This window comes from Hermetia illucens, chromosome 2, assembly GCF_905115235.1.
Source record: "Hermetia illucens chromosome 2, iHerIll2.2.curated.20191125, whole genome shotgun sequence".
NCBI lineage: Eukaryota > Metazoa > Arthropoda > Insecta > Diptera > Stratiomyidae > Hermetia > Hermetia illucens.
In genome coordinates, this window is record NC_051850.1 from 73,321,192 (window position 1) to 73,348,063 (window position 26,872).

Genomic DNA, 26,872 nt, shown 5'->3' on the forward strand with positions numbered 1-26,872 from the left:
ACAACGAACAAAACAAATACGTGTCTGGACGCTAAATGTTGGTACCCTAACTGGAAAGACTGAGGAACTCGCAAGAGCCCTTCGGAAAAGGCGCATTGATATCTGCGCTCTGCAATTACCCGATGGTTTGATGCCAAAAGCTGCGACATTGAACGCAAACGCGGTAAAAATGGCTATAAACTTCTCTATTTTGTTAGCCGACTTACTCAATGTGGTGTTGGCATTGCCATCTCAGAGGGTTTCCGCGATGACATTAAAGAAGTCGAACGATTTGACGATCGGCTGACGAAGCTCACCATTATATCAGCTGACCGCACTATTTACTTCTTTACCACGTCTGCACCACAGACAGGTCGACCTGATGCCGAGAAAGATGCCTTCTGGCAATTTCTCGATGACTATATTATCATTTCCGTTGATCTTAATGATCATGTGGGTGAAAATGCAGACGGTAACAGGTGCCATGGGGGAAAGAGGTTCGGAGCGAGTAATGAGGGTGGCGAGCGTATAATCGATTTTGCGGACACCCATGACCTTGTACTTATGAATACATGGTTCACCAAACGATTGTCTCATCTTCCTACATTTTGTAGTGGGAACAGTAAAACGCAAATCGACTATATTCTCATAAGACGCCAACATTTTACCACTGTCACTGATTGCAAAGTCGTTCCCTATGAGACCATCGCACCTCAACATCGGCCGTTGATTGCCGTCCTGCGAATTAAGCCACCGATAAAACTGCGTGAGGAGCGCACTGACCCGCGACGCATTAAATTGTGGCGATTTGTTGAGAAGCAAGAGGAAACGATCTCACTCATACGATTGCCGACCATTACGAATGTGGAAGAACCATGGAACGAAATGAAAGACACGATCCACAAAGCGGCCTCTGTAACCTTCCTGGTCACCAAGCCGGGGAAGCGGTACATCAACCGAGATACTTGGCTTTGGAATGATGAAATGAAGGTCCGAGAAAAGAAACGCCTCTACCACAAGTTTCTCGACGATAAAACGCCTGCTAATTGGCAAATTTATAAGAATGCCAACCGGGAAGCAACGAAAGCGGTCGCTGTCACCCGAGCGAACCATTTCAAAAATCTTTACGATAAACTGGACACTCGGGATGGCGGGAGAGATCTGTATCGACTTGCTAAAAGCCCTAATGAACGCACACAGGGTATCGAACACTTCTGTTGCATTAATGACAACAACGGTACTTTGCTTACCAACTGTCGAACCGCAACGAATAGATGGCGTGAATACTTCGAGCAGATTTCAACTGAAGAATTTGCTCATCCTCCACTTCCACAATCATTGCCGACATTTGGAGCAGTTCCACCCGTCAGCACAACTGAAGTCGAGGAGGCAATAAAACAAATGAGCAGGACCTGACGACATCGCATCTGAGCTCTGTGAATTATTCAGGAGGAAAGAACACCATCTCACTGGCAAGAAAGTACCACTGTTCTAATACGGAAAAAGAAAAATAGTCCAGCAGAATATTCAAATTACTGTCCGATCCGGTTACTTTCCCGTACCATGAAGATTTTTGAACGCATTCTTGACAACCGTATTCGCGAAATCGTTGAAATAACCGTGAATCAAGCCGGATTTGTCAAGAACTGCGGAACTACTGACGCAATACACGCTGCGCGGTTACTCAGCGTGAGAAGCATCGCCCTCTTTACATTGCCTTTCTGGATCTAGAGAAAGCGTTTGTCCATGTACCACACGAACTCATCTGGTATGCTTTACGACAACACTTCGTGTCAAAAGAACTCGTGCCCTGGGTTCAATTGCTCTACCACGATCCGAAAAGTAAAGTTATGGCGGGTATATAAAAACCGCTTCGTGTCTCTGTTGGTGTTCATCAAGGAAACGCCCTCTCACCACTCCTCTTTGTTTTTGTTATGGACACCGTCACACGGGATATCCAACGTCCAGCGCCCTACACACTGCTTTATGCAGATGATGTTTTCCTAGCATCTGATAGCAAAAATGATCTCGAGCAACTTGTACAAAAATGCAATGATCGCCTCATGCAACACGGTCTCAGATTGAATCTAAACAAAACTGAATTTTTGACGACCGATCTCCATGAAACAGGCATAATCACTGTCAGCGGCAGTGATCTGGCCAGAACTGAGCGATTTAAATACCTCGGGTCGACGCTATCAGCCAATCGAGAATTGCTTCACGCATTAACGCAACCTGGATGAAGTGGCGTTCCACTACTGGTGTTCTTTGTGATCGACATATCAACGAACGTCTCAAATCTAAAATTTACCGATATGTTGTCCGTCCAGTCGCTCTCTATGGTTCTGAGTGTTGGCCAACTATAAAAGACAATGAACGGCGTATTGCGGTAATGGAGACGAAGATGCTACGTTGGACTAGTGGCGTCACACCTTTAGATCACATCCGAAATGAGGATATCCGTGATCGTTATGGGGTTGCACCGATCGTGGAAGAGCTGCGAGAGAGGCGTCTTCGATGGAATTCGTGCCAACGAGAATTCATTTGCCAAGATTGGTCTGAACATCGAAGTCGATGGTAAACGACCAAAAGGCAGACCTCAACAACGGTGGGTTGATACGCTAGATGGGGATTTGAAAGCCTCGAGATTGCACACAGATCAGGCATTCGATAGAGCCAAATGGCGAAGCCGATCACGACGAACCGACCCCGCTTGTGAACGGAACAAAGGCTGAAGAAAAAGAAGAAGAAGAACTGCTGGATATCTTGCAACTGTGGCAGATAAAATCGTACTTGGCTGAGATTTGTATAACTCGGAAATAATGAAACATAAAGCTTATCAATAAAAATTCCCATGAAAAAAAGCGTCCAAAATAACTTGACTATCGCCTAACTATTATGTGTGAAATGTAGCAGAAGGTTCAAAATAATTTATATTTCATTTAGAAGAAAAACATAAAAGAGATGGTAATGACTACCATATTAGCAATAAACGATTTATTAGAAAACGTACAATTCAGGTTATTTGCTTTACGTAAGTAAAAGACAACTTGTTAGTGAGCCATCATTAATGTCATCTCAAAAGGCGATACTGTCTCATTAGTTCCAACTGCTGTCTCTATTTCAATGGGGCTTACGTTCTTGTTTAGTGGCCATCGTCTAGACTGATTGTTCATAATTTTTCTCTCGCAGTCACATAAGGATAGAGTGTCAATTACAGCCTAGGAAAAAGAATTCACTTAGAAAAAACTTCATATTTAGTTTTTTGACTTTTTCTATACATACCTTATATAATGTCAAAAGCACTTTTCCTATCAAAAAGCCAAGTGCGAAAGAGAAAAGCCAGAGTAGCGATGAAAGATCTGCAATTTTCGAGCCTCGTAGTAGTAAAACGCTCATGAAGCTAGAAAATATTGCTACCAAGAATTTAGCGAGTAGGAGTACAAAATCCGCTATGTGTCGCAGAGCAGTGCTTTCTGTTGAGCCGGATACAATGGAATTCCATGCCTACTTAAAATGAGTTAAATTATTTTCTACATAAACCAAAAACAAAAAAGGTGTAACTAAATCAGATTTGTTGGAGGGATTTTTACTCCATTTAATTGTTGAACGAATTGAACAAACTTGTTTTCAAGCACCATAAAGCTGGTAAGCAACTCACTATACCACCTGCAGGGTAAAGATTTATAGATTCTACTGCAATCACAGCATATGCATCGGAATTTAAATATCTGATAAATTTGTCCAAAACCCAGAAACAGCAAACACAGCTCTGCAACCCACATCCCGCGCATCTAGAACCTTTGATTTGTTTTCTCTTCAATCTGTAATATGTAATTTTCATTATCAGGAACCAGTGATTAATTCATATTTAAAACCTTGTGTATGAATATGTAAGCATAATACGAATTGGTTGGAATATTGTAATTAGCAACGATCCTTTAGCAATAGATCCCAAATGATATTTAATTAAGTTTTTAAATATATGGGTAATGGGTGTTTTCGTATATTTGCCGAAATACCAATGTGCTACAACACCTGCGATGGTTAATTGCATTCCCGCAAAAACAAATTCGATCAGCCAGAATAGCCCAAATATGTAAAACCATATCATCTTTCGGAGACAGTATGCATCAACATAGTCGATAGTGTGTAACGCTGGAAAATATCAAAAATAAAGTACATTTTATAAAGTTGTCCTTACCAAAACTCATTATTATCCAAATTTTTTGATTAAAAAAGAATACGTTTTATACCAAAATGTGGATAAAACTTCATGTACACTATAGTAGATTTACTAAGGATTTTGACCTCGGTTTTGTATATTTCTTCTATAAAGACATTTGAGTGTGCATTTGTCCCATTAGTATGTAGCACGTAATATATATATTTTGTGAGAAGATCCACATTCGGGTGATATTGACATCTAAAGTGTTGATTTTACACAGAAGCGACAACTTTGACCTATTATAACTTTCTTAGTAATAGCGTGATTTCCACTAAACTTGGTAGAATCATGCTCTATATTCTAACCTATATTGTTGTTGTAAACTAAAATGAACTTGCAGCCAATTATTAGAAATTATAGCAATATGCTCACTGTGTGGGTGATCGTTTCCATCATTTCCACCAAATTGCTGGTGACGGACACACAGACAGCGAATCTTACCGCAATAATAAGAGCGGTGCTTGGACTGCCAATGCAACTAGCAAGGCGGCAATATGGGCGTGTGGAAATCGAGCCATTGAAGAAGTAATGGAGTTTCCCGAAGTTGGATTCGTTAGGGCAAAAATAGCTGGTCTCTACATATACAGTTGTTATGCTCCACCAAGCAGGACGATAAAAGAATTCGAGGGAATGCTAGACATGCTAGTCGAACCCTCAAAATCATAGCAGGTAATTTCAATGATTGGGGCAGTCGCACTACGAATACCAGGGGCCACATCCTGCCCGAGGCTTTCGCGGAGCTAGACTTGGTGCTTGCAAATACGGGAAATGTTTCCATTTTTCGTGAGACAGGGTCGGACACAATAGTCGATGTGACATACATGAGTGCCAGATTGGCGAGGAGAATGACATGGTTTGTCAGTGAGCATTATACTCATAGCGACCACCAGGCAATTTTCCTCCAGATCGAATATGGGCCATGCGGCGATGTGCTTTCCCGCGGAGCTGAAAACCAGGGCTGGTCCGTGAAAAGATGAGAAACGGCAAGTATATGTGAAGGGTAGTATAGGCCCTAGGGCGAAGCGTGGATTGGTGCTCACAATGGAGCATAAAACCTGGGAAATGCCTGCTGAACCAACACCAATAGCTCGACTACCAAACCCTATCTCCACCTCCACGCGGTGATCGCTGGGAGTTCTTTCTTCATGAAAAACTGCAAACGGAGAACGATGAAAGCCAGTCTCTCACGCCTAAAAACGGGGGCTGACAACCCTACACGGAAAACCGAAGTTACGAAACCACAATAGGAGCATCGGATAGGATGGATTTCAAAACGACGAACCAGGCAACGACAACGCAATAACGATTTGCGCATTTTCTCAGTGAACGTGCGCTGCCTGTACAGCCCGAATGTTGTTGAGCAGCTAGCCTACATATGCAGGGTCGGAAAAATATATATTCACGAGGCAGTTGAGCGGACTCTCGAAGTCTGTCCCGAGTATGATATCAAAATCATACTTGGAGATTTCAACAGTCAAGTAGGGACAGGCGATACGTCGGCTCGCATAGCTTACATAGGGATACCAATGATAACCGATTGCGAATTATTTAGTTAGTATTATCGCAAGGAATGGTTGCTGGAAGTTACCTCGTTTGCGCGGAAAGTGGTCCACAAACATACGTGGGCCTCTCCAGACGAGATCACTTTCAACCAAACTGACCACGTGCTGATCGAACGCCGCCACCTCTCAGCTTTGATGAATGTCTCGTTGGCATAGTTCTCCGAGCTCGAATCACGACACCACCTACAATCCCATCTGACAGTCATGTGAAATTGAATACTGAAGCCATTCAGAAAACAGCCCTCCTTAACACCTATAAGGGGGAATGGATGCTGCAATAACCGCAGCTAACATATGTCCTGGAGATGAAGCATCAACAAATGATCTTTACAATCACCTGATACGGCCACAAAGATACTTGGCCCTATCCACGAGAAAAGTCGAAACGGAAGAATGTTGCATACCGAGTAATATTGAATTCTCAAAGAATGCAGGCACGCGCAGAGAGTTATCACGAACTCCGTCGAGCGGAGAAGCGACTGCATAGACAAAAAAAGGAAGCCTGGGAGAACCAACCAGTCTGTGAACTAGAAAAGTACAGGGAGCAACCGCACCAGGCGCGGACATTTTACCAACAAGGCAGCAGGATGAATCCCTATACACCTCGATGCTCATCCTGCCGAGACAAAGAGGAAAATCTGATTTCCAACATCGTAGGTTTAAACAGGCTATACGAACCAGCAAGCGAGAATGCTTCAAGGAACTTTGCGCAGAGGCAGATCAAAGCCCCTGGGGAACAGCGTATAGGGTGGTTAAGAAGAAGATGAGACAGCGAACACCACAACTGACCTGCTCGCATCTTCTCCTCGACTTCGTCATGGCGTTCTTCCCCCCGAATAGAGGGTAACGCTAGCAATACAAGTAAGCATTGGATTTCCACACCATACCTGCGGTAACTGATGAGGAACTTGCTAAGCCAGTGGGCGGGTGTCCCTAGTTATTTGACTAAGTCGTCGAAAGTTACCTCTCGGAGAGGAAACTTTGGTACGATACGGACGAGAGATCCAAGCAGTACACCGGGCTCAGTGTTGGGTCCTCTCCTGTGGAACGTCATGTACAATGAGGTCCTTGTCAATCCCGTGCCAAAGGAGCACACGATAATGGGTTTCGTAGATGATATAACTGTGGTTGTCGTCGCGAAACAACCTGAAGTCTAACGAAACCATTAGCGCCATAAAAGCGTGGCTGGAGATAGTTCAGCCTTGCGGAACAAAAGACGGAGGCGGTCTTGATTACCAACCGTAGGAAGAAGAATACGGTTAGTATTCGTGTTGGTGGTCACATCATCACTTCGAAACCGGTTATCAAATACTTGGGGTGATGATTGACTCTAAAATCAACTTCAAGGAACACCTGGACTAAGCCTGTGAGAAAGCGGCAAATACCAGCGTATCATTAGTGTGGTTCGCTCCACACGATTATGCGTGGCACCAGTGTGGGAGCAAACATTAGCGTGTGAGAGTAATTGAAGGAGGGTAAATATGACTTACCGCCTAGCGGCGCTAAGGTTGTGCAGCGCCTTCAGAACAATATCACGCGATGCAGCGTGGGTTATTGCAGGAATGATCCCGATAGACATTCCGCAAGTGAGACACGTTGCCTGTATGAGAAAAGGAAAATGAATTCATATGTCCACGATTTTACTCAGAAGGGAGGAGCCTGGAAGACTCCCTGAAAATCAACCTAAATCCGGAGAACATCGTCGGGGAAATGCTGAAGCCTGAGGAAGTCTGTGCGGTAAACTCCGCAATCAAAAGTATACAGGAGAAACTTAGGAAAACGGAGCGCAAGGAGGACGCGAAGAACGGAAGATTTGGTCGCTTAAAGCGCAGCCCACCCCGAAGTAATGCTTTGCGGCGGTTCCGCGGGGAAGGAAGGAGAAAGTGGGGTGGCTTTAGTGGGTCATAGTGGGTCAGAATCCCACACATTGCTGCAACCTGGCGCGGCAGTGGCTTTGTAAGATTTCCACCTACACCCATAATGGAGGAAGCCTATGCTGGTATCAGCATAGGCGATAATATAGCACATAATTCTGCAAAGTTTGAATGCAATCCAATTATTATTAACAAACTTATAGAGGGTCAAAATTTCGCATTTCAGCTGAATTTATTGCACCCTAACACGTGTATGACGTCATCATTATATAAATGAACTTTCATGAACGGCCATGAGGAAGTTTCAGTTTTCCTTTTTTGTTTTTTTTTTAGTTGTTTGCATATCAGAGTCAATTACTCGCGGGAGACATGTGTATGTATCTGTATGTGTAATAAAGCTTCCGGGTAGTAACCAATATATTATAATACACATTTATGTACCTGGTTACACTATGTAGGAATGGAAAACCATGCATAGAGAGTTTCTCACATAAAACGACCACACAACTTTTATATCCGAAGCATCCAGCTTCCGGTATCCCGACTTGATTATCATTTCTGCTTATTTTTTGAGAATGCTATTACTTTGTCTCCAGTGGTCCACAAATGTTCGAATAAATTTAAATCTGATTAATGTTATTTTTGATAAAAAAAACTGTTTTGCCATTTTTGAACTTCTCCAGTAAATTTTACCAGCTTTTCAAACAGTCAAACTGATAAAATACTGATCACCTAGGGTAGGTGACGTGTGGTCTGTCAATCCTTTTACATATAGCGAATGGTATCATTTTGCACTTGATTTAAGGGGGCTTCCTATACATGCGAAAGAGGTGTGTACACAGAATATGGTCATGTGGGTTATCAAATGAAAGAACTCTATTAGTACTTTTCGAAACTGATTTTTGATCTGAGTGTCATTACGTGGTATTTCTAGCGATTAAATTATTTGAAATAATAAAAACTTGTTTTTCCTATTCGCTAGTGTTATGTTATTCCCTTCAACAAGAATTTTCAGCACTGATGAAGGGAGCAAGTGGTTCCCGAAACATCGGTATTAGCAAAATATAAATAAACACTAGCGAATAGGAAAAACAAGTTTTTATTATTTCAAATGATTTTTGATACTATATGAAACGTAGGGGTGTGAAGACCCCAAATGTGTGTCCCGAAAAGTGTAACAGTCTCGTTCTCAAAACCCATTCAATCGAAAAACCGAAAAATAATCACAATGGGGCATCTATACAAGATCTGGGCCATAAAATACATCCCCCAATCTGCTTAAATAAAGTCAATAATGGCATATAACCATATTTTAAAAATTTACTCCCAAAGCTCTATTCATCACAGTAGCATAAACGGCATCAGTATAAGCGGTCATATGAGCCACAATCCGGAAAATTTGAAGGAAATCGAATTATTATGAATAGAGTTATAGTCGATCACAAAGAACACCAGTTGTGGAACGTCATTTCATCCACGCATTAACGGAACCTGGATGAAGTGGCGTTCCATAACTGGTGTTCTTTGTGATGGACGTATCAATTAACGTCTCAAATTTCAAAATTTACCGCAATGTTGTCCATCCTCTCGCTCTTTATGGTTCTGAGTGTCGGCCGACTACAAAAGATAATGAACGACATCTTCCGGTAATGGTAACGAAGATGCTGCGTTGGACTAGTGCCGTGACACGTTTTGATTACAACCGAAATAAGAATCTTCGCGTTCGATATGGGGTTGCACCGATCGTGGAAGAATTGCGAGAGCGGTGTCTTCGATGTTCCGGTCACGTAATTCGCGCTAACCAGAATTCACTTGCCAAGATTGGTCTGAACATCAAGTCGATGATAAACGACCAAAGGGCAGGCCGAAACACGGTGGCTTGATACGCTGGATGGGGATTTAAAAGCCTCGAGATTGCATCCAGATCAGGCATTTGGTAGAGCCAAATGGCGAAACCGATCCGGACGAGTCGACCCCGCTTGTGAACGGGACAAAGTCTGAAGAAAAAGAAGAAAGAAGAAGTTATAGAAGGTGAAAATTCTATTTCGGGGCGTGTATGACGTCATCATCAATCAGTACCACAATATTTTCGGTTTTTGGCTTGCTTTAATTGTTTGTATTTCATATGTACATGCTAATGAAGTTTGTGGGTAGTGCCCAATTCAGATGAATTTGTATGCACGTCATTACTAGCGGTATTTAATTTACGTTCATATATACGGATGTATGATTTTGGACATGGAATGCAGCGGAAGTATTCAGATGCCTGCGATCAATGTAGGTGAGTAAACCTCTTTTAAGTTCAACCTAAAAGTACAAAATTGCGTCATTTATAAGGATAATATAAGGCATAATCTGGAAAGTTTGAAGGAAATCGAACTATTGGTAATAGTTATAGAAGGTGAAAATTTTCTATTTCATGTGCAATCCAAGGCATGTATGATGTCATCATCAATCAATAGCTCATATGAACGGTCGGCCGCATGGCAGCATCTCATTTCTCGTTTTTAAAGTTTTGTGTAAAATAAAACCTTATTAAAATCGGTTCATTGTGTCTGCCTGTTGGTTTGTCACACGTACTTTTCCCGTAAATGGCTACATCTCAGTAGATCTTGTGTCAGTATACAAGATTTTGTGGGAAGGTGGGAACGGTGAACCCCTACGCATTACATCGTTCTAGGGGAGTGTATTCATTTATGGAAAGATATATGGTGAGGTCTCAAATGAAATGAAAGAGGGACCGAGGGGAAATGCGAGAGCTGGAAAGTGATTATTCCTTTCGCGGACCCATTCTCAGAAACCACGCAACCGAAAAATCAGAAAAAATTCAGGAAGCTGCCACTATACGATCTCTAAAACTCAAAATACACTCCATACCGATACCTGGTTAACCAAGTTAAATAATAGTATGTTACCATATTTATTATAATTACATTAACTAGAATTTTTCTGGAAATCCCTTAAGTTTATTCTAGAATTATCAGTATTATAGACTCTACTATAAAGCATTATTTTATCAAGTGTGGTCGAAATAGCACTAGGTCAAAGTTGTATCTATTGTGCAAATTTATTATATTCCAAGGCTTGGAATGTCAGTATTACATTAAATTGCCAAACTAAATGCGTGAACATTACAAGCGGGCTAAATGCCTACTCAAATATTCTTATAGAAGAAATATAGAAACCCTTTCATACCTGCTTTCCCGACGTATTTGGCTTGATTTAGTTATTTTTATTTCATATGTACGTGGTAATGTACAAGGTAGTGCCCAATTCGAATGGATTTATGGACGTCAGTATGTAAGAAGTCAATTTACGTATGCATGACGCTTTTGCACATGCAATACAGCGGAAGTATGTATATGTATATGGTCTGTACCATCAATGAGATGAGTACATACATTTATATGCACCAGTATGCGGTAATAAAGGATGTTTGTTTTTCTAGGGTTAACATAATATTTATAGCTTTAACATGTATGTACACATGTACATAATTTGGAGTTTAGAAATAATATGACGGAATATTTCGAATTTTTAACTATGCGCGAATAGGAAAATGTGTAACGAAAGTTCCCCACATAAGATAAACACAAAACGTTTAAACCGGAGGTGAATCATTTCTCTAGAGAAACATATAATATAGTTTTCAACAAATAACTGTTATTTTTTAACTACCAGTAGAATTAGAAGGTTGCCATAATTTGGCTTCAAAAACAATATGTGAATTTTTTATCGAATTATATTGTATCTAATGATTTAACTCCTTTTGGATTATATTAATACCCTCTAGAAATATGTATAATGAAAAAATGTTCTTATTAATTTTACACTTTTCTTCTTCTCCCTCAACCTTTGTTTAGTTCGTGTCGGCCAAAGGCCTGATGTGGATGAAGTTTCGAGGCCTTGAAATCACCATCCAACCGATGTTTCGGGCGTCCTTTTGGTTGTTTAGCGCGTGTTGGCACGAATCGCGTGATTACACTATCGAAGACTCCTCTCTACAAATTTTTCCACGATCGGTGCAACCACCTATCCAGCTCCCAAAATACATCCCGCTCTGATGTCTCTACAAATCAAGTTAATAATTAGCAGAATTTAGAAATTTAGCCGGAACCCCCTCCCTCCCTCTAAATGCACGCTGGAAGTACCAAATTTGCCACTTGCATAAGGGATAACGTAACATATAACTTTGGGAAGTTTGAAGTAAATCCAACTACTATTAACAAAGTTATAGAAGATGAAACTTTTACATTGTGTGTAAATTTCGTGCATTTAAAAACGTGTATGACCGAAACCGATCACGGCGAGCCGATCCCGCTTGTGAACGAGACAAAGGCTGAAGAAAAAGAAGAAAGAAGGTGTAAATGAAACTTTGGGATAGTGCTTACTTCAGATAAATAAATTTGTACATTGAAGGAGCGGTTTTCAATATACGTACTTTATATATATGTACATATGCATACTATTGGTATACTATTGTGGAAGAAACCAACGCCCGGAGGCCCGAACAATGGACTAAGGTAAGCAACAAGAGGAAAAAGGACAAAAAGAAGCTTCGCCCGGAAATAATAATTATTTCCAAGAAGAGAAATATGTCCTATGCCGACATCCTCCGAAAGGTGAAGTCAGACCCGGAATTGAAGGATTTGGGGGATAGTGTGAGCCGTATCAGGCGAACACAGAGAGGGGATCTGATGCTGGAGTTAAGTAAATCCGCTGACAAGTCGGCCGATAACTTCCGCGGGAAGGTGGAAAGTGTACTTGGAGAGGAAGCTGAGGTAAGAGCTCGGAAACAGGAGATAGTGGTTGAATGCAAGGACCTAGATGAAGTCACCTCACGGGGGGACATCTGTGCTGCGCTAAAGCAGCAGTTCAACCTTGGCGATATAGACCAGAGTGCCATAAAAAGTATGAAGAAGGCATATGGTGGCACACAGACCGCTATTATTAGTTTGTCGGCGGAATCAGCTATTAAGTTAATTACCGCGGGCAAGGTAAGAGTAGGTTGGGTCGTGTGCAGGCTCAGGGAGCAAATATCTCTAAAGAGATGCTTCAGATGCCTCGATTTCGGCCATTTTGCGGCGGCATGCACTAGCCAGCATGATAGGTCGAGGAGTTGCAGGAAGTGTGGGGAAGAGAGCCACCTCATCAAAGATTGCACCGGAGATCCACGGTGTATGTTACGTAGTGGGAAAGAGGGCGTGGACGGCCGGCATGTTGCGGGAAGCAGCAAATGTCCGGTATATAGGAGGAAACTGAACCGCACAGGCAAATGAGCTTGATACAAATCAATCTCAATCACTGTGAGGCAGCTCAGGACCTGCTCTCGCAAACCATTCGAGAGTCGAATGTCGATGTCGCGGTTATTTGCGAGCCGTACAGAAACTACGGCGGTGCGACTTGGGCGGTGGATGCGTCTGGCAACGACGCAATCTGGGCGTGCGGAAGACAGGCCATTCAGGAAGTCATGGCCCCCCCGGCAGCCGGTTTTATAAGGACGAAGGTCAACGGTGTCCATATTTACAGCTGCTACGCTCCTCCTAGTGCAACCTTAGCACAATATGAGGAGATATTAGACAGTCTTGTGTTGGACGCTAGAGACCGCATCCCTAAAATCATTGCGGGCGATTTCAACGCGTGGGCCCTGGAGTGGGGAAATCGATCGACGAATACCAGAGGTCAAATTCTGTTGGAGTCATTTGCGGAGCTGAACATCGTGCTGGCCAACGTTGGATGCGTGCCCACCTTTCGAGGAAGAGGGTCGGGTTCGATCGTTGACCTGACATTTGTTAGCACTTCACTGGTGAGGGAGATGGTTTGGCAAGTGAGTGAGCACTACACCCAGAGTGACCACCAGGACATCTTCCTCCGCATTGGGAACCGGAGAAGCAGTCAACGACGCTCTGGAGGTGGAAAGGCTAAGGCGGTTGGCTGGTCTATCGGAACTTTCGACGAGGAGACATTCCTGGCCGCATTGGAGGGAGCCCATGATCCGGATGGAACAGCGGTGGAAAGGGTCACACAGCTGTCTCAGCGTGTAACCGAAGCATGCGACGCTACGATGCCACGACGACGTTTGCACCACGGCAAGAGGCCAAACTACTGGTGGAACACGAAGATCGCTGCCTTGAGATCCTCTTGTCTCCGAGCGAGGAGACTTTCCCACAGGACAAGGGGAAGGCCGGAGCACCAGGAGCGTGAGGAGGAATACAGGGATCTGCGAAGCAACTATAAGAAGGCCATTCGGAGAAGCAAGCGCGAATGCTACCAGAAGCTCTGCATGGAGGCTAATACGAATCCGTGGGGTACAGCCTACCAAGTTGCAATGAAGAAGATTCGCGGGCGAAAATCACCTCAGGTGACATGCCCACGGCTCCGGGATTGGACGGAATTCCGAACGGGGCTCTGAAGGTGGCGGTAAAGGCCAGATCAAGGTGGTTCGCAAGCACATTCGAATCGTGCATGGCGGAAGGAGTGTTTCCCGCCCAGAAGGTGGTGTTGCTACCGAAGCCCCGAAAACCACCCGGCGTGCCCTCTGCATATCGCCCTATTTGTCTCTTAGACACCATGGGGAAGATGTTGGAGAGGGTGATATACAACAGGTTGCTCCCGTTCATCGAGCTTGCGGGTGGTCTTTCGGAGCGGCAATATGGGTTTCGGCGAGCCCGTTATACGGTCGATGCAGTAGCAAAGGTCGTGGAATTGGCTCGAAATGCAATGGCCATGGGCAAATGCTGTGCTCTGGTCACGCTGGACGTCAAAAATGCTTTTAACTCAGCCAACTGGGGCTGGATTAAGGGCGCTTTGGCCAAACTGGGTGTTCCTAGAGTTCGAGAGTTACTTTTCGGACAGACTTCTCTGGTACGAGACGGACGACGGGCCGAAGGAGTACATTGTGACAGCAGGTGTGCCTCAAGGTTCTGTATTGGGACCGCTGCTGTGGAACATAATGTACGACGGAGTGCTTGGCCTTCGCGTGCCGGAGGAGACAACGCTGATTGGTTTTGCGGACAACTTGGCGGTAATTGCAATTGCAAAGCATCCCGAGGACGTGGAGCTTTATGCAAATGAAGCCATTCATACCATCAAGTCATGGTTACGAATGGTCATGCTGGACCTGGCGGACGAAAAGACGGAGGCGGTCCTCATTACCAACCGTAGGAAGAACAACACGGTTACCATCCAGGTTGGTAATCGTGAGGTCGTCTCAAAATCGGTTGTCAAATACCTGGGGGTGATGATCGATGCCAAGCTGAGTTTCAAGGGACACTTGGATTATGCGCGAGAGAAGGCAGCAAATGCCAGCTCATCCCTTGCAAGGATGATGCCTAACGTGGGAGGGCCGAAATATAGTCGCAGGCTACTCATCGCGGGAGTGGTTAAGTCGATCCTGCTATACGCGGCCCCTGTCTGGGCGGGAGCGTTGAACCACGCTGTCAACCGGAGGAAGATATGTTCGGCATACCGGCCAATTGCGCTAAGGGTGTGTAGCGCATTTAGGACGGCGTCGACGGAGGCAGTGTGTGTTATCGCAGGAATGATCCCTATAGATCTTCTAGCGAGCGAGGCACACTGGCTCTACGAAAAACGGAAGGCAAATCCAGTCGAGGTGAATGCGGATTTCCGAAAAGCCATCAGGAGAGAGTTGTGTGGCAAGTGGCAACAACGGTGGGATAACTCCGACAAGGGCAGATGGACCATACATTGATCCCGTGTATCGAGAAATGGGTCAACTGAAAGCACGGAGAATTGAATTACCACCTGACACAGTTCCTTACGGTACACCGTGGCTATAGGAAGTACTTGCATCGCTTCGAGTTGGACGAGTCTCCCAACTGTCCTGAATGCGGTGCTACACTCGAGGACCCGGAGCACGTCATGTTCCATTGTCCAAGATTTCTGCAGCAGAAAAGGAGGTTGAACAGCATCTTAGGGGCGGACATCGAGCCCTCCAACCTGGTGGAAGAGATGTTGAAGTCGGAGGAAAACTGGATGGCGGTAAATGAGGCAGTAGCCGTGGTGCAGACAAAACTCCTGGAGTTGGATCGAGCTCGGAAGGCGGCGCGACGGAGACGTGACATGGACGAGCTGGTATAGCGAACCAGAGCCTCCCCCGCGAAGTAATACTTCACGGTGGTCCCGCGGGGAGCGGCGGAAGGGTGGGGGTGGTTTTAGTGGGTGTGAATCCCACACACTGCTGCAACCTGGCGCAGCAGCGTCTTTCTAAGATTTCCACCTCCATCCATAAAAAAAAAAAAAAAAAAAAAATATGTATACTATTACACACAAAGTAAATCCGAAATATGTGTACGATCAATTTATCTACATGCATATATAATACAGTATTCGGTAATAGGCAATGTTTATTTGTTTAGGGTGAGCGTAATATCTATGGCTGTAATATGTAGGTATGTCTCGTAGTTTGGAAAAATATGAAGGAATATTGTGAGTTTTTAGCCATATACAAATGGAAAAACATGCGTAGAAAGTTTCTAACATAAGATGAACACAAAACCTTTATACCAGAAGAATTATTAGCACCTGCAACTCAAATAGTGCATTTCGCAGTCCTCAAAATGAATTCATTCAAATTGATTACGTTCAAAAGTAATTACCGAAAACAAAAAGCGTGGCCAAATGGCAAAAGGCGTAATCTGTCATCAGAACGAACCTTGCTGACGTGGAGACTTTGCCAACCTAAAATCTTTTGTATATTGAAGTTGCGTATGGATCGCAGTTTGTCTCGTGCGCATTACTCCAGCTTTACTCGGATCTTCATTAAATTTTAGCAGAGTAGTTAGAACTGTCAATGCTGTCAAGAAAAGTAAAATAAAAACACACAAGTGTTAGGCTCTGAAAAACGCGGCCGTGCTTTTGTTTGTTACAGTCATGTTGAGACACGTCAATAACCTAACGAATTGTCGTTTACATCCATCATTTGTGTTCTTCCTACCGCATCCTCTCCATAGTTTTCAAAGAAATTTATGTACAAATATAATAAAGATTTACATTAATTCAGTTGTAAATTAAGATTTAGATTCATACCACTCCCCCAGTGACGTCATCAAACATAAAACCAGGGTTTATTAATATTTATTATCTTTTAGATTTAATAATATCATTTTTACAATCATTTAAAATCTACGTGTTTTTGACAAAGAAGGCAACAAGGCTTTGCACTTTATTTCATCCGAATATCAATGTGGAATTATGAGTTTCATCTTGTGTCTGCCTATTAAGTGTTTGTTCCAATTTTGTTTTTTCTTCAGGAAAACCCCTATTATTTAACTAAAATGTGGCAGATTCATAGTAAACAAGTCGGGAAACCGGAAGCTGCAGGCTTTAGGTATGAAAGGTTTTGTGTATATGCATATATTATGTGAGAATAACCACGTTCTTGAATTGGCATAGAAAGGACAACTGTGACCTTTTATAACTTTGTTAGTAATAGCGGGGTTTCCACAAAACTTGGTAAGATCATACACTATGTCATACATGTTATTACATTAATTCAAAATTTCGTGACTCTAGGATGAACTTATCGGGGTGCAGCCAATTACTAAAAATTATAGTAAAATACTACTATATATTATATTATACTATTATATATTTAAGCAGATATGGAGGGTACTTTGGAGCCTAGGCACCAAATAGTGGCAGCCTTTTGTTTCTCAGATTTTTCGGTTGGCTAATTCCTGAGAATGGGTGGGTCCGTTAAAGAAATTATCACTTTCGACCTCCCGCACTCCACCCCTTTCCAGCATAGTCAAAAATGAGACCAACTTCGAAAAGTACTAACCGGTACCTTTCATTTGATACCCCACATGGATATATTTGATGAAAAAAAATTTACACAAGCCTTTTGTATGCACAAATTTGATGTAGAAAAATGTCACTCGCTGAATTCGTGACTGTTCACAGTTCCCACCTTTCCAAATTTTGTGTGAATCGATATAATCGCAAACGAATGAAACCAAACTTCCAAGATAAAAAGGGAATATTTTCGTAGTTACACAAGTGAATACGAACACGACTGTATTCTCTGTATCAGACAACAGATAGACAGATATCTGTGCTTCAAGCAAATAAGTCGTTGGGTAATCGACTCACACAGTATCTGCATTGCCACTTACGAAATACGTGTATTTAAATGATTGATTTTCTAAATGGAGAATAATCCAGCTCACACTGAACACATATATTTGTGCGCATCTTAATTCGCCATTTGCAATCGACACCCTTTGTTTACAAATTACAAACAATCGACCAAATATTTCATTTCGAAGACCAGTTCGCTCCGAGCTCTCGAAGCGATCGGTCATTAAGAGCAGAGCTGAACAAGAATCCAGAAGGAAGTATACGTTCTGGACAGTGGTGCCATTCACGTTCGAAAAAGGGTAACTATTATAAGAACATTAAATTAAAAAAATATTGTTACATTCAAGAGCTGCTGCAAATACGGGTTTGGGGACAGGATGTCCACCAAGAGGTGTAACATGATACACCCCGAGGAGATGTCTTCGGAAGAAGAAGGCGGCTCCCCAGAGCTGCAAGCAATGAACGCGACCCTCCTCGAAAAAATCGAGGGGCTAAAGCAAAAAAAGGCTACGATGGGCCAGCAGCTGGACTGTCAGCAAAAAATTATAAAGCGGCTAGAGGATCGCTTGGCATCCCTCGAAGGGAGGATGCCAATCGCAACGTCGGAGCAGCAGCAATGACATCTGCAAAATGGAGAACGCGAACAACATCATCGTGAACAACGGCAACAACAACAACAACTGAAGGATCAACAACATCATCAAGATGGAAAGATGTGCGTCGTCATCCAAGAAGAGGAAGGCGACGAGTTCAACTTCGTCCAGCGGAGGAAAAAGAGGAACAAAGAAAAGGTGAGTGTAAGTAGAGTTGATGCCCCTCCTGCAAACCCTCAGGAACCCTCCCCCCAGGCTACCCGCCCAAAAAAGGCAAAAATTCCGCCCATCACTGGGTATAAAATCAATGTTCCTCAATTCTTGAGGATATTAAAAGAGAAAGGGTTAAAAGCAACCCTAAAAAATACGAGGGCCGATAGGATCCTCATCTTTGCTCAAAGTCTTGAGGATCATGCAGCGATCTTCAACCTTATTAAGGAAAAGGGACTGCATACCACGACCAGTGCCCCTCCGGCTTTAAGGACTCAGTCCTTGGTCATCCGTGGTCTTCATAGAGAGACTGGCCCGGCTGACATAATGCGCGAGCTCAAGGAAGAGTACCCGCACCTAAAGTTGAAAAGCGGAGGAATATATCCTTCACCAGAAAATTTCGCTTGAGAAAGTCAAGCCGATTTAAGAAGTTCAGTGCAACAACCGCCAAAACTATGGCCATGTTGCCATCAATTGCTCCATCGTACACCGGTGCGTGAGGTGCACGAAAACCCATGTGCGAGGGGAATGCTCAAATCCCACCGCAGACAAACCAACTTGCTGCAATTGCGGCCAGTCCGGACACCCCGCTAACTACCGCGGATGCCCGGCATACAAGGACATGGTTGCCAGAAGGGAAGCTGGCAGGGCGAAAAAAAATGCCGAGACCATGAAAGCCAGACTTCTTCTGTGTTTCAGAGACACATTTAAAAAGCAGGCACAACGTTAATTTGACCGGATATAACATTATCCGGGACGACACCAACAGCGCATTTGAGCATTTGAGGAAGTCTCCATCAAAAACCTGCAGACCTGTTCCGCGGCAGCGGCCTTAGTTAAAACGAACGACAATAGACGCATCTTAACAGCTGCAGTCTACATAAAATGTAACTCTCCTTCTGAACAACTGGGCCAAGACTTACAAATCTTGAGCGATCTCTTTCCAGTCTAAATCTAAATACCTAATTTTTGGTGGGGACTTTAACTCACGGCACACTTCCTGGGGCGATTTGGCAAAAAACCGAAATGGGGTTGCCCTCGAAAAATTGATCCATAATCAAAGTCCATTAAACCAGCTTGAGATAATCTTGCCAGACACACCCACAAGGCCTGCAAGTCAGTCAATACTTGACTATTTTCTAATGTCCGCAGACGCCACTCTCACACTGAAGGTGTTAACGTGCAAAAATTTACCAGGGATGTCCGATCACTTCGCAGTTGAACTTATACTTTCCCTAAACTCTCAACTGCAAAAGCGAGTACCCAGCACAATAAGATCATTCGCCCATACTAACTGGGATAAATTCAGGGCAGAATTAGCACTACAGCTAAACCTGAAGAAAATCACTGTCTCGCAAAACATCGCCATCATCTTGGCTACTGATGCCATCAACTCTGCTACACGCAGAAACACAAAGCTCCACAAAATGGATGAGATTCAGTTCAATAAACTGCCGCACGAGATAATGAAACACCTGAAAGTCAGACAAATCTGGCGCAGAAATCTCAAACGAAACTTCCACAAAAATGGCAACAGAACTAACACGGAATATAAAGTGTTAATTTCGCGGATTAACTGCCTTAGTACATTAATCCGTCAAATGGTGGAACAATTCCGTAGCAAGGAACTCACCCGCAAGCTAGCAGATGTGAAACCCGGATCTAATATGTTCGTACACATAGTTTTTGGAGCCTAAATAGGCTGACAGACCGCAACAGATCCAAAAACTTCGTTCTTACCAAGAACAATGAAAACATCGGCAGTGACGCTAGAAAAGCTCAAATACTCGCGGAGTCTTTCCAAAATCAACTAAACTCTCCTTCACCTAGTAACAACCGAGCCGTCAGTTCGATTGTAGACACGACAATCAAAGACCTTCTTCATGAGCATTCATTCAAACTAACTACCTTCTCCACCTTTAACCCATCCTGCAAACCAAATGACCCAAAAACCTTTTTGAGCTTATCACAGCTGGCAGCCATCACTAAAAGCCTTAACGGCAAAAAATCAACCGGACCAGATGACATAGCAAATATTGTCATCAGAAACCTCCCTAGGGCATCAATGAAGTTCCTTCTTGCAGTCTTCAACAACTGCATTAATAATGGTTACTTTCCCACTTCTTGGAAAGTAGCAAAGATAATCGCCATTAAAAAAAAAGGCGGCTCCCACGAACCACAAAACTTCAGGCCCGTCTCTCTCCTCTCCAACTTGGGCAAGCTCTTCGAAAAAGTATGGACAGTGGGATTAGTCCTACATTGCGATCGGAAAAACATTATTCCGAATCATCAATTCGGGTTCCTGGCAAAGCACGGGACCCAACACGCACTAAGCTACCTTCGCGATTCAGTGAGTAGCAGACTTAACGTCAATAACAAGCCCACAGTAGTGTGTGCATTAGACCTCGAAAAGGCATTTGATTCCGTGTGGGTCAATGGACTTATCTTCAAATTAATCAGCCTTGATTTCCCTATCCCGGTGATCAGACTTATAAGTTTCTTCGAAGATAGGCATTTTTACGTCAGCGTGAGAAATGATTATTCCGATCTCCTGCCGGTCACTTCTGGAGTACCGCAGGGATCCATTTCAGGACCTACACTCTACAACATTTTCACCACCGACGCTCCAATCCCAGAGAGCGGCACAGAACTATTACAGTTCGCTGACGACACGCTTATCTTCTCGTCGAGCCTCCGACTCGGTAAGGCAGCTATTGCTATAGAGAAATACTTAACATATCTCTGCAAGTACTACCTGGGGGATAAAAATCAACGAGGCCAAAACACAGGTATTACTCTTCGGAGAAAATCCAGACACCTGAGATCTAGATCTGTCCACAGAAAAGCTAAACGCTTAAAGCTACGCATCGGGAATACCGTAGTAAACAGTTCACAACAAATGAAATACCTGGGAATGCTATTTCATGAACATCTACGATTCGACCCCCACCTTAATCTTGCTCTCAGCAGAGCACGCGGTGCACTAAATAAAATCTACTCTATTCTTCGTAAAAGACGGCTTGTCGTACAATTGGAAAACCAAGAAGTGAGGCCGCAACGCCGAAGTGTACAGGCGAGCAAAAGTTAAACCTCTTCGAGAGTTCGCTCTCAACCTGTTAGAAAGATTTTTCGAAAGAACGGAGAATCACCCCAATCCACTCATGAGACAACTTTATCTGGAGGGTAACTCCACCCCATTGCCCACATTCTTAAGGCCTTGCCAAATTGTGAGCTCTGCATTAAAACCCGCCATTGTCTCTCTCTTCGACACTCCTTGCCTGGTAGGGGTGCCAGAGGTTAAGCGCGAAATTGTGAGCGCTATAAAAACATTAGTTATAAGAATTATATTTAAGTATTATTTATTAGATTAGATTAAGTTAGAATAAGTAAGTAAATAAGCCTTCTCGCGCTCTAGGTGCAGGCGCAGTTTTTTTCAAATATATGTCCAGTTTTTTAATCATGAATTGTCAAAATCTATGTGTAAAGTAAATACCCCGAAAAAGTAATGTCAGAGAAGGTCGAGCAGGCCAAACATTGTAATAGCCACCCGTTTTTTTTTAATATTTAATTATGATACATAAGCTACATTTAGGCTAGTAATAAGAAACAAGCGCTATGTATTTAATGTAAGACACTGGTTTTTAAATAAATGAAAATGAAATTCATTTCGAATCACCTATGTGCGTACCGTGGGGGGTTGTTTTGCAATTCGTACACATATATGTACATATCTACAAACGTGTTGACCGAAATTGAGATGCGCACAAATGTATGTGTTCACTCTAAGCTGAATTATTCATATATTCAAATTCCAATGAGGTCATTTTACACGATGCTGACATACTCGTTTTAGACTGGGATAAATTCAAGTGAAATGCGGAAATTTAACCTTCTATAACTTTGTTAATAATAAAAAAACTTGACCAAATTGTGTCTTATATTATTGCCTATAACGGTACCAACGAACTTCTAGGGTGAACTTAAGGGAAGTTTTCTTGGTAAATTTCTAAAATATAGTAATATACTATTATTAACTTTCTTTGAGCATATATAGGAATGGCATGTATTTTGAGGCCTAGATTATCATATGGATTGTGTTTTCTTTAAATTTTCCGGTTAGATAGGTTCTGAAAACGAGACCTGTTACACTTTTTATGGCACACATTTTGAGCTCACACCCCCTAAGTTTCACCCAGCATCAAAAATATCATCAGCTTCGAAATATTAATCGAGCCCTTTCATTTGATACCCCCTCGATTATCTTCTGTGAAAACAAAATTAACTCATTCAAACACAACATAAAATGGTGGTGCTATATGTAAAACAATTCACAGATTAGACCTTCTCACCAAATTTCGTGGCAATTGGTTCAACGGTTTCCAAGTAAATCGGGTGTGACAGACGGTCAGGTATACATCGACTCGATTCTAATAAGGTTTTGTTTCACACAGAATCTTAAAACCGTAGACTGCGAGGAGGACGAAAAATTTACTTAAACAAGCGGAGAATCAAAAGCTGGACGATTCAAGTATAAAATGTTTTATATAATACTTACATAAAAATATTTGAGTGGATATTTGTCTTAGTTCGTAATGTAAATGCATATATTATGTAAGACTACTAACTTTAGCAGACTACTAACATTCAAAGTCTTAGATTGCAGTAAATTTACACAAAAAGACAATTTCGAACTTGTAACTCTGTCAGTAATGATAGAATTTCCCCCAAACTCGATAGCATTAGGCTTTATACCATAGTCAATATTAATACCGAAACGATAATTCTAGGATGAACTTAAGGAGAGTTTTCAATCAATTTCCCAAAAATTTTCTAATATATTATTATTAAGTAAAATATTGATTTGAAAGATAGATAGATAGATTATTGGCTAGTAGCAACGTGCAAGTTTCCTTTATTGACTAATAGTAACTTACTACTTGCGTGTCGGAAGCGTGCGTGTGTGAATCGTGGCGGCCTTGACAACGAAAAACAATTTTTCACAGTTAAATAGTTCTCCGGTGTCAGTTGGAGTTCGAGCAGAGAAACGAGAAGGAAGACTCCTCTCAATTTAACCCAATCAATGAATATTACTGACGCCAACCACTGAAGCGCATCGAAAATTCCAGCAATATTTGATAACAGTTGGCGTTTCGTTTGCGTCTGCTGCGGATCATATTTCACCATTTTCAGGCGGAAGTCAACTCTTGTTGGATCCCACATCAGTCCAAGGGTGATAATTTCGGACTCTTGCATGATCTCGTGCGTCCAGATAGCTGAGTGGTTAGAGCACAAGGCTATCATAACGAAGGCCGGGGTTCAAATCGCGCTGGTGGCAGTGGGATTTGTATCGTGACTTGACGTCGGATACAGTCGACTCAGCTGTGAATGAGTACCTGAGTCAAATCAGGGTAATAATCTCGGGCGAGCGCAATGCTGACCACATTGCCTCCTACAGTGTTCTGTAGTGTACCGTTACGGTCTTGAATGAAGTGCTCTAACACACTTCAAGGTCCTGATCCAATATGGATTGTTGCGCCAATGATTATTATTATTATTAACTAATATTAAATTTAAAATCTATTTAATATATAAAATAATTAAAAATAATCTTATTTATCCCATAATTAAAATAAAGTAGTCTTATTTATCCCATACTATCTTCCAATCAAGTAACTTACTATTCGCTAATAAAGGAAGCTATCTTCCAAATCATTTGATTATTTTTTTCCAGATTTTTGGGTTGGGTAATTTCTGACTATCCATATGAAATAACACACTTTCCAACCCAAGCATTCCCCCCCTTTACAAATAACGTCAAAGCTAATACTGTATTTAGAAAATACTAATCAAGATTCATTTCATACCAACAGTTCTATATTTATTTATTTATATGGTGGCAACGTCAGCACCGAAGACGAATCAACCAACAACATCAAACCGCACTGGTCAAACACAAACACGAACAAGAATAAGGATAGGAGAATACAACTTTGAGACCGTTGACAATTTCTTCCTATCTAGGGTCGAAAATCACAACCGATAACAACTACGATGATGAAATCCGCGCACGGTTGTTGTCAGCCAACAGAGCCTATTTCAGCTTACAAAGACTGTTCCGCTCGAAACGTCTCACCATAATGTCAAAGCTCTTACTGTACAAGACTATGATCTTGCCAGTCCTCATGCATTCCTCGGAAACTTGGGTTCTTAGCAAGAAAAATTCCGAACTCTTGGCCGCGTTCGAGAGAAGAATCCTCTGAAGAATTTTTGGCCCCCTACATGAGGATGGACGATTCCGTAGCCTACACAATGATGAAATCTATGAGCGATACCATGACCGTCCGGTTGTGGATAAAATCCGGCTCAATAGGTTACGGTGGGCGGGTCACTTAATCCGTATGGATGAGGATGATCCCGCCCGGAAAGTCTATAAGGGCAATATCTATGTTAGAAAAAGAAGACGAGGCAGACCCTGCCTAAGATGGAGCGATGGCGTGGGTCAGGACGCCAGACAGTTTTTAGGGATATCGAATTGGTGGACCTCGGCGCAAAGCCGGGATGTCTGGAGTTCCTTATTAAGGCAGGCCTAGACCGGATACCGGTTGTTGCGCCGTTGATGACGATGATGATGATTTCTATACTTGATGAAAAATAATTTTACACCTCCCCTTTTGCATGTGTGGGGGAAGCAAAACCAAAGGGCTTCAGGGAATTCTATGAACGAATAGAACAAACCACAGAAGCATCCAGGCTATATAAAGCTGTAGTCAAAGACAAATCTTCTGTCTGTCTGAAGAGGGAGGATGGAACAGTTGCAGAGAATGAGGAGGAGAGGATATATCTGCCCAGTTCTCATGGCGGAAAGCAATAGCATTATTGAAATAATAAAAGTTGAAGAACTTCAACTTGTTTGCACTGATGAAGGGAACAAGTGGTTCCCGAAATATCGGTATTTGCAAGAATAAATACCCACACCAACGAAAAAGAAACAACAAGTTTTATTATTTCAATTAATTAATCGTTGGAAACACCGCATAATTTCACTCTGAATAGCAATATGCCTGACACCCGAACAATGAACAGCAGAGGAAAATTGGAATTGGAAATTAGCGAAAGAGGAATGCTTGGAAGCTACTGTAAGATGGGCAGCGCGAACCTTTAAACCATTGAAATCAATCGGAGTAGATGGCACTTTCCCAGCATTACTCCAGAGAGGCCTAGAAATCATTATAGGATCTCTCCTAAGAGTGGTAAGCGGCAGGATAGCCTTGGGATATATATATATGGAAATGGGTAAGAGTGCTCCTTTTCACCCTAAATCTTTCAAACCGATCACAGTGACATCGTTACTACTTTAGACGGTGGAGAAGGTCATAGACAACTATATTAGAACTAATGTTCTAATACGCAATCCCCTACATCGACGCTTACCTGGGCAGGACGGTCAACCGAAACTATTCTAAATCAGCTGAAATAGCACTGTGTGCATTTTTGGACATCGAAGGAGCGTTCGATAACAAATCACACACAGAGATACGATCCACAAGCGGATGGGCAGAATTTTGGAGAGTAGGCAAATAGTAGTACCGACAAGTGCAAATTCTATTGTGATGAATAGGTATCAAGGTTGACCATTATTACCCATTAATGTGAAACAGGGGTAGTTGAGAGGGCTAACAAACACTGGAGAGCAGGTCTACGTTTACACTGATGACATTGTTTTAATCTGTGAGGTAAACCCTTTGTGGCAGAATTCAAACCGGACTTCGAATCACTAGTAACTGATGCAGAAAGGCGAGGCTGCGCATAAATCCAGCCAAGGCCAATATAGTACCATGCACTAGGAAGCACAAGCTTGATCACCTGCGAGCCATTGGATTACATAGCTGAAATATTTGCGAATTACACTAGACCAAAAACTACTCTGGAAGACACACGTTGAAAACATATGTTGGAAAGCCACAAGGGCTACGATGACTTGCAGATCCATAGCAGGGAAAAAATGGGGGTGCACCCCGAAAATGCTGCATTGGATATACAGTGCAATAGTAAGGCCAATGATTACCTATGAGGCGATAATCTGCAGGAAAGCAGGGGGGTCTTCAGAATGTACCAGTGAGGCGAAGAGCTGCCTAAATTGAAGGAAAGTTTATGATTCTTCTGGGTGGCATCGCGAATTACTGATACCAAGGAATATGATAACACCGAGGTTCCACTTCGATAAGAAGTTTGAAACACGTTGCAGCAACAGGGCGAACTGGGAGAGCATGGCACACTAATCGATCCTTTACGGCAGAGGAAGCAGGGGTCATTGGCTCAACGAAA

At 42.7% G+C, this 26,872-nt stretch overlaps 1 protein-coding gene across 5 annotated transcripts in view; it reads right to left on the bottom strand.

Annotated features, from left to right (window-relative positions):
• Nucleotides 1–2,961: 2,961 nt before the first annotated feature.
• LOC119647796 (choline transporter-like 1) overlaps nt 2,962–26,872 on the bottom strand; it is a 158,495-nt gene continuing 134,584 nt past the window's right edge. For 4 of the 5 annotated variants that reach the window (XM_038049003.1, XM_038049000.1, XM_038048999.1 and 1 more), the window contains exons 6-9: nt 3,858–4,137; nt 3,641–3,803; nt 3,265–3,486; nt 2,962–3,200 (exon numbers count right to left, since the gene is read on the bottom strand). In XM_038049003.1, coding sequence (XP_037904931.1) covers nt 3,033–3,200; nt 3,265–3,486; nt 3,641–3,803; nt 3,858–4,137 — 833 coding nt within the window. In that variant the 3' untranslated portion in view covers nt 2,962–3,032. Of the gene's footprint in view, nt 3,201–3,264; nt 3,487–3,543; nt 3,804–3,857; nt 4,138–26,872 lie in introns of those variants that run through there. The other variant, XM_038049002.1, reaches the window with a different exon arrangement.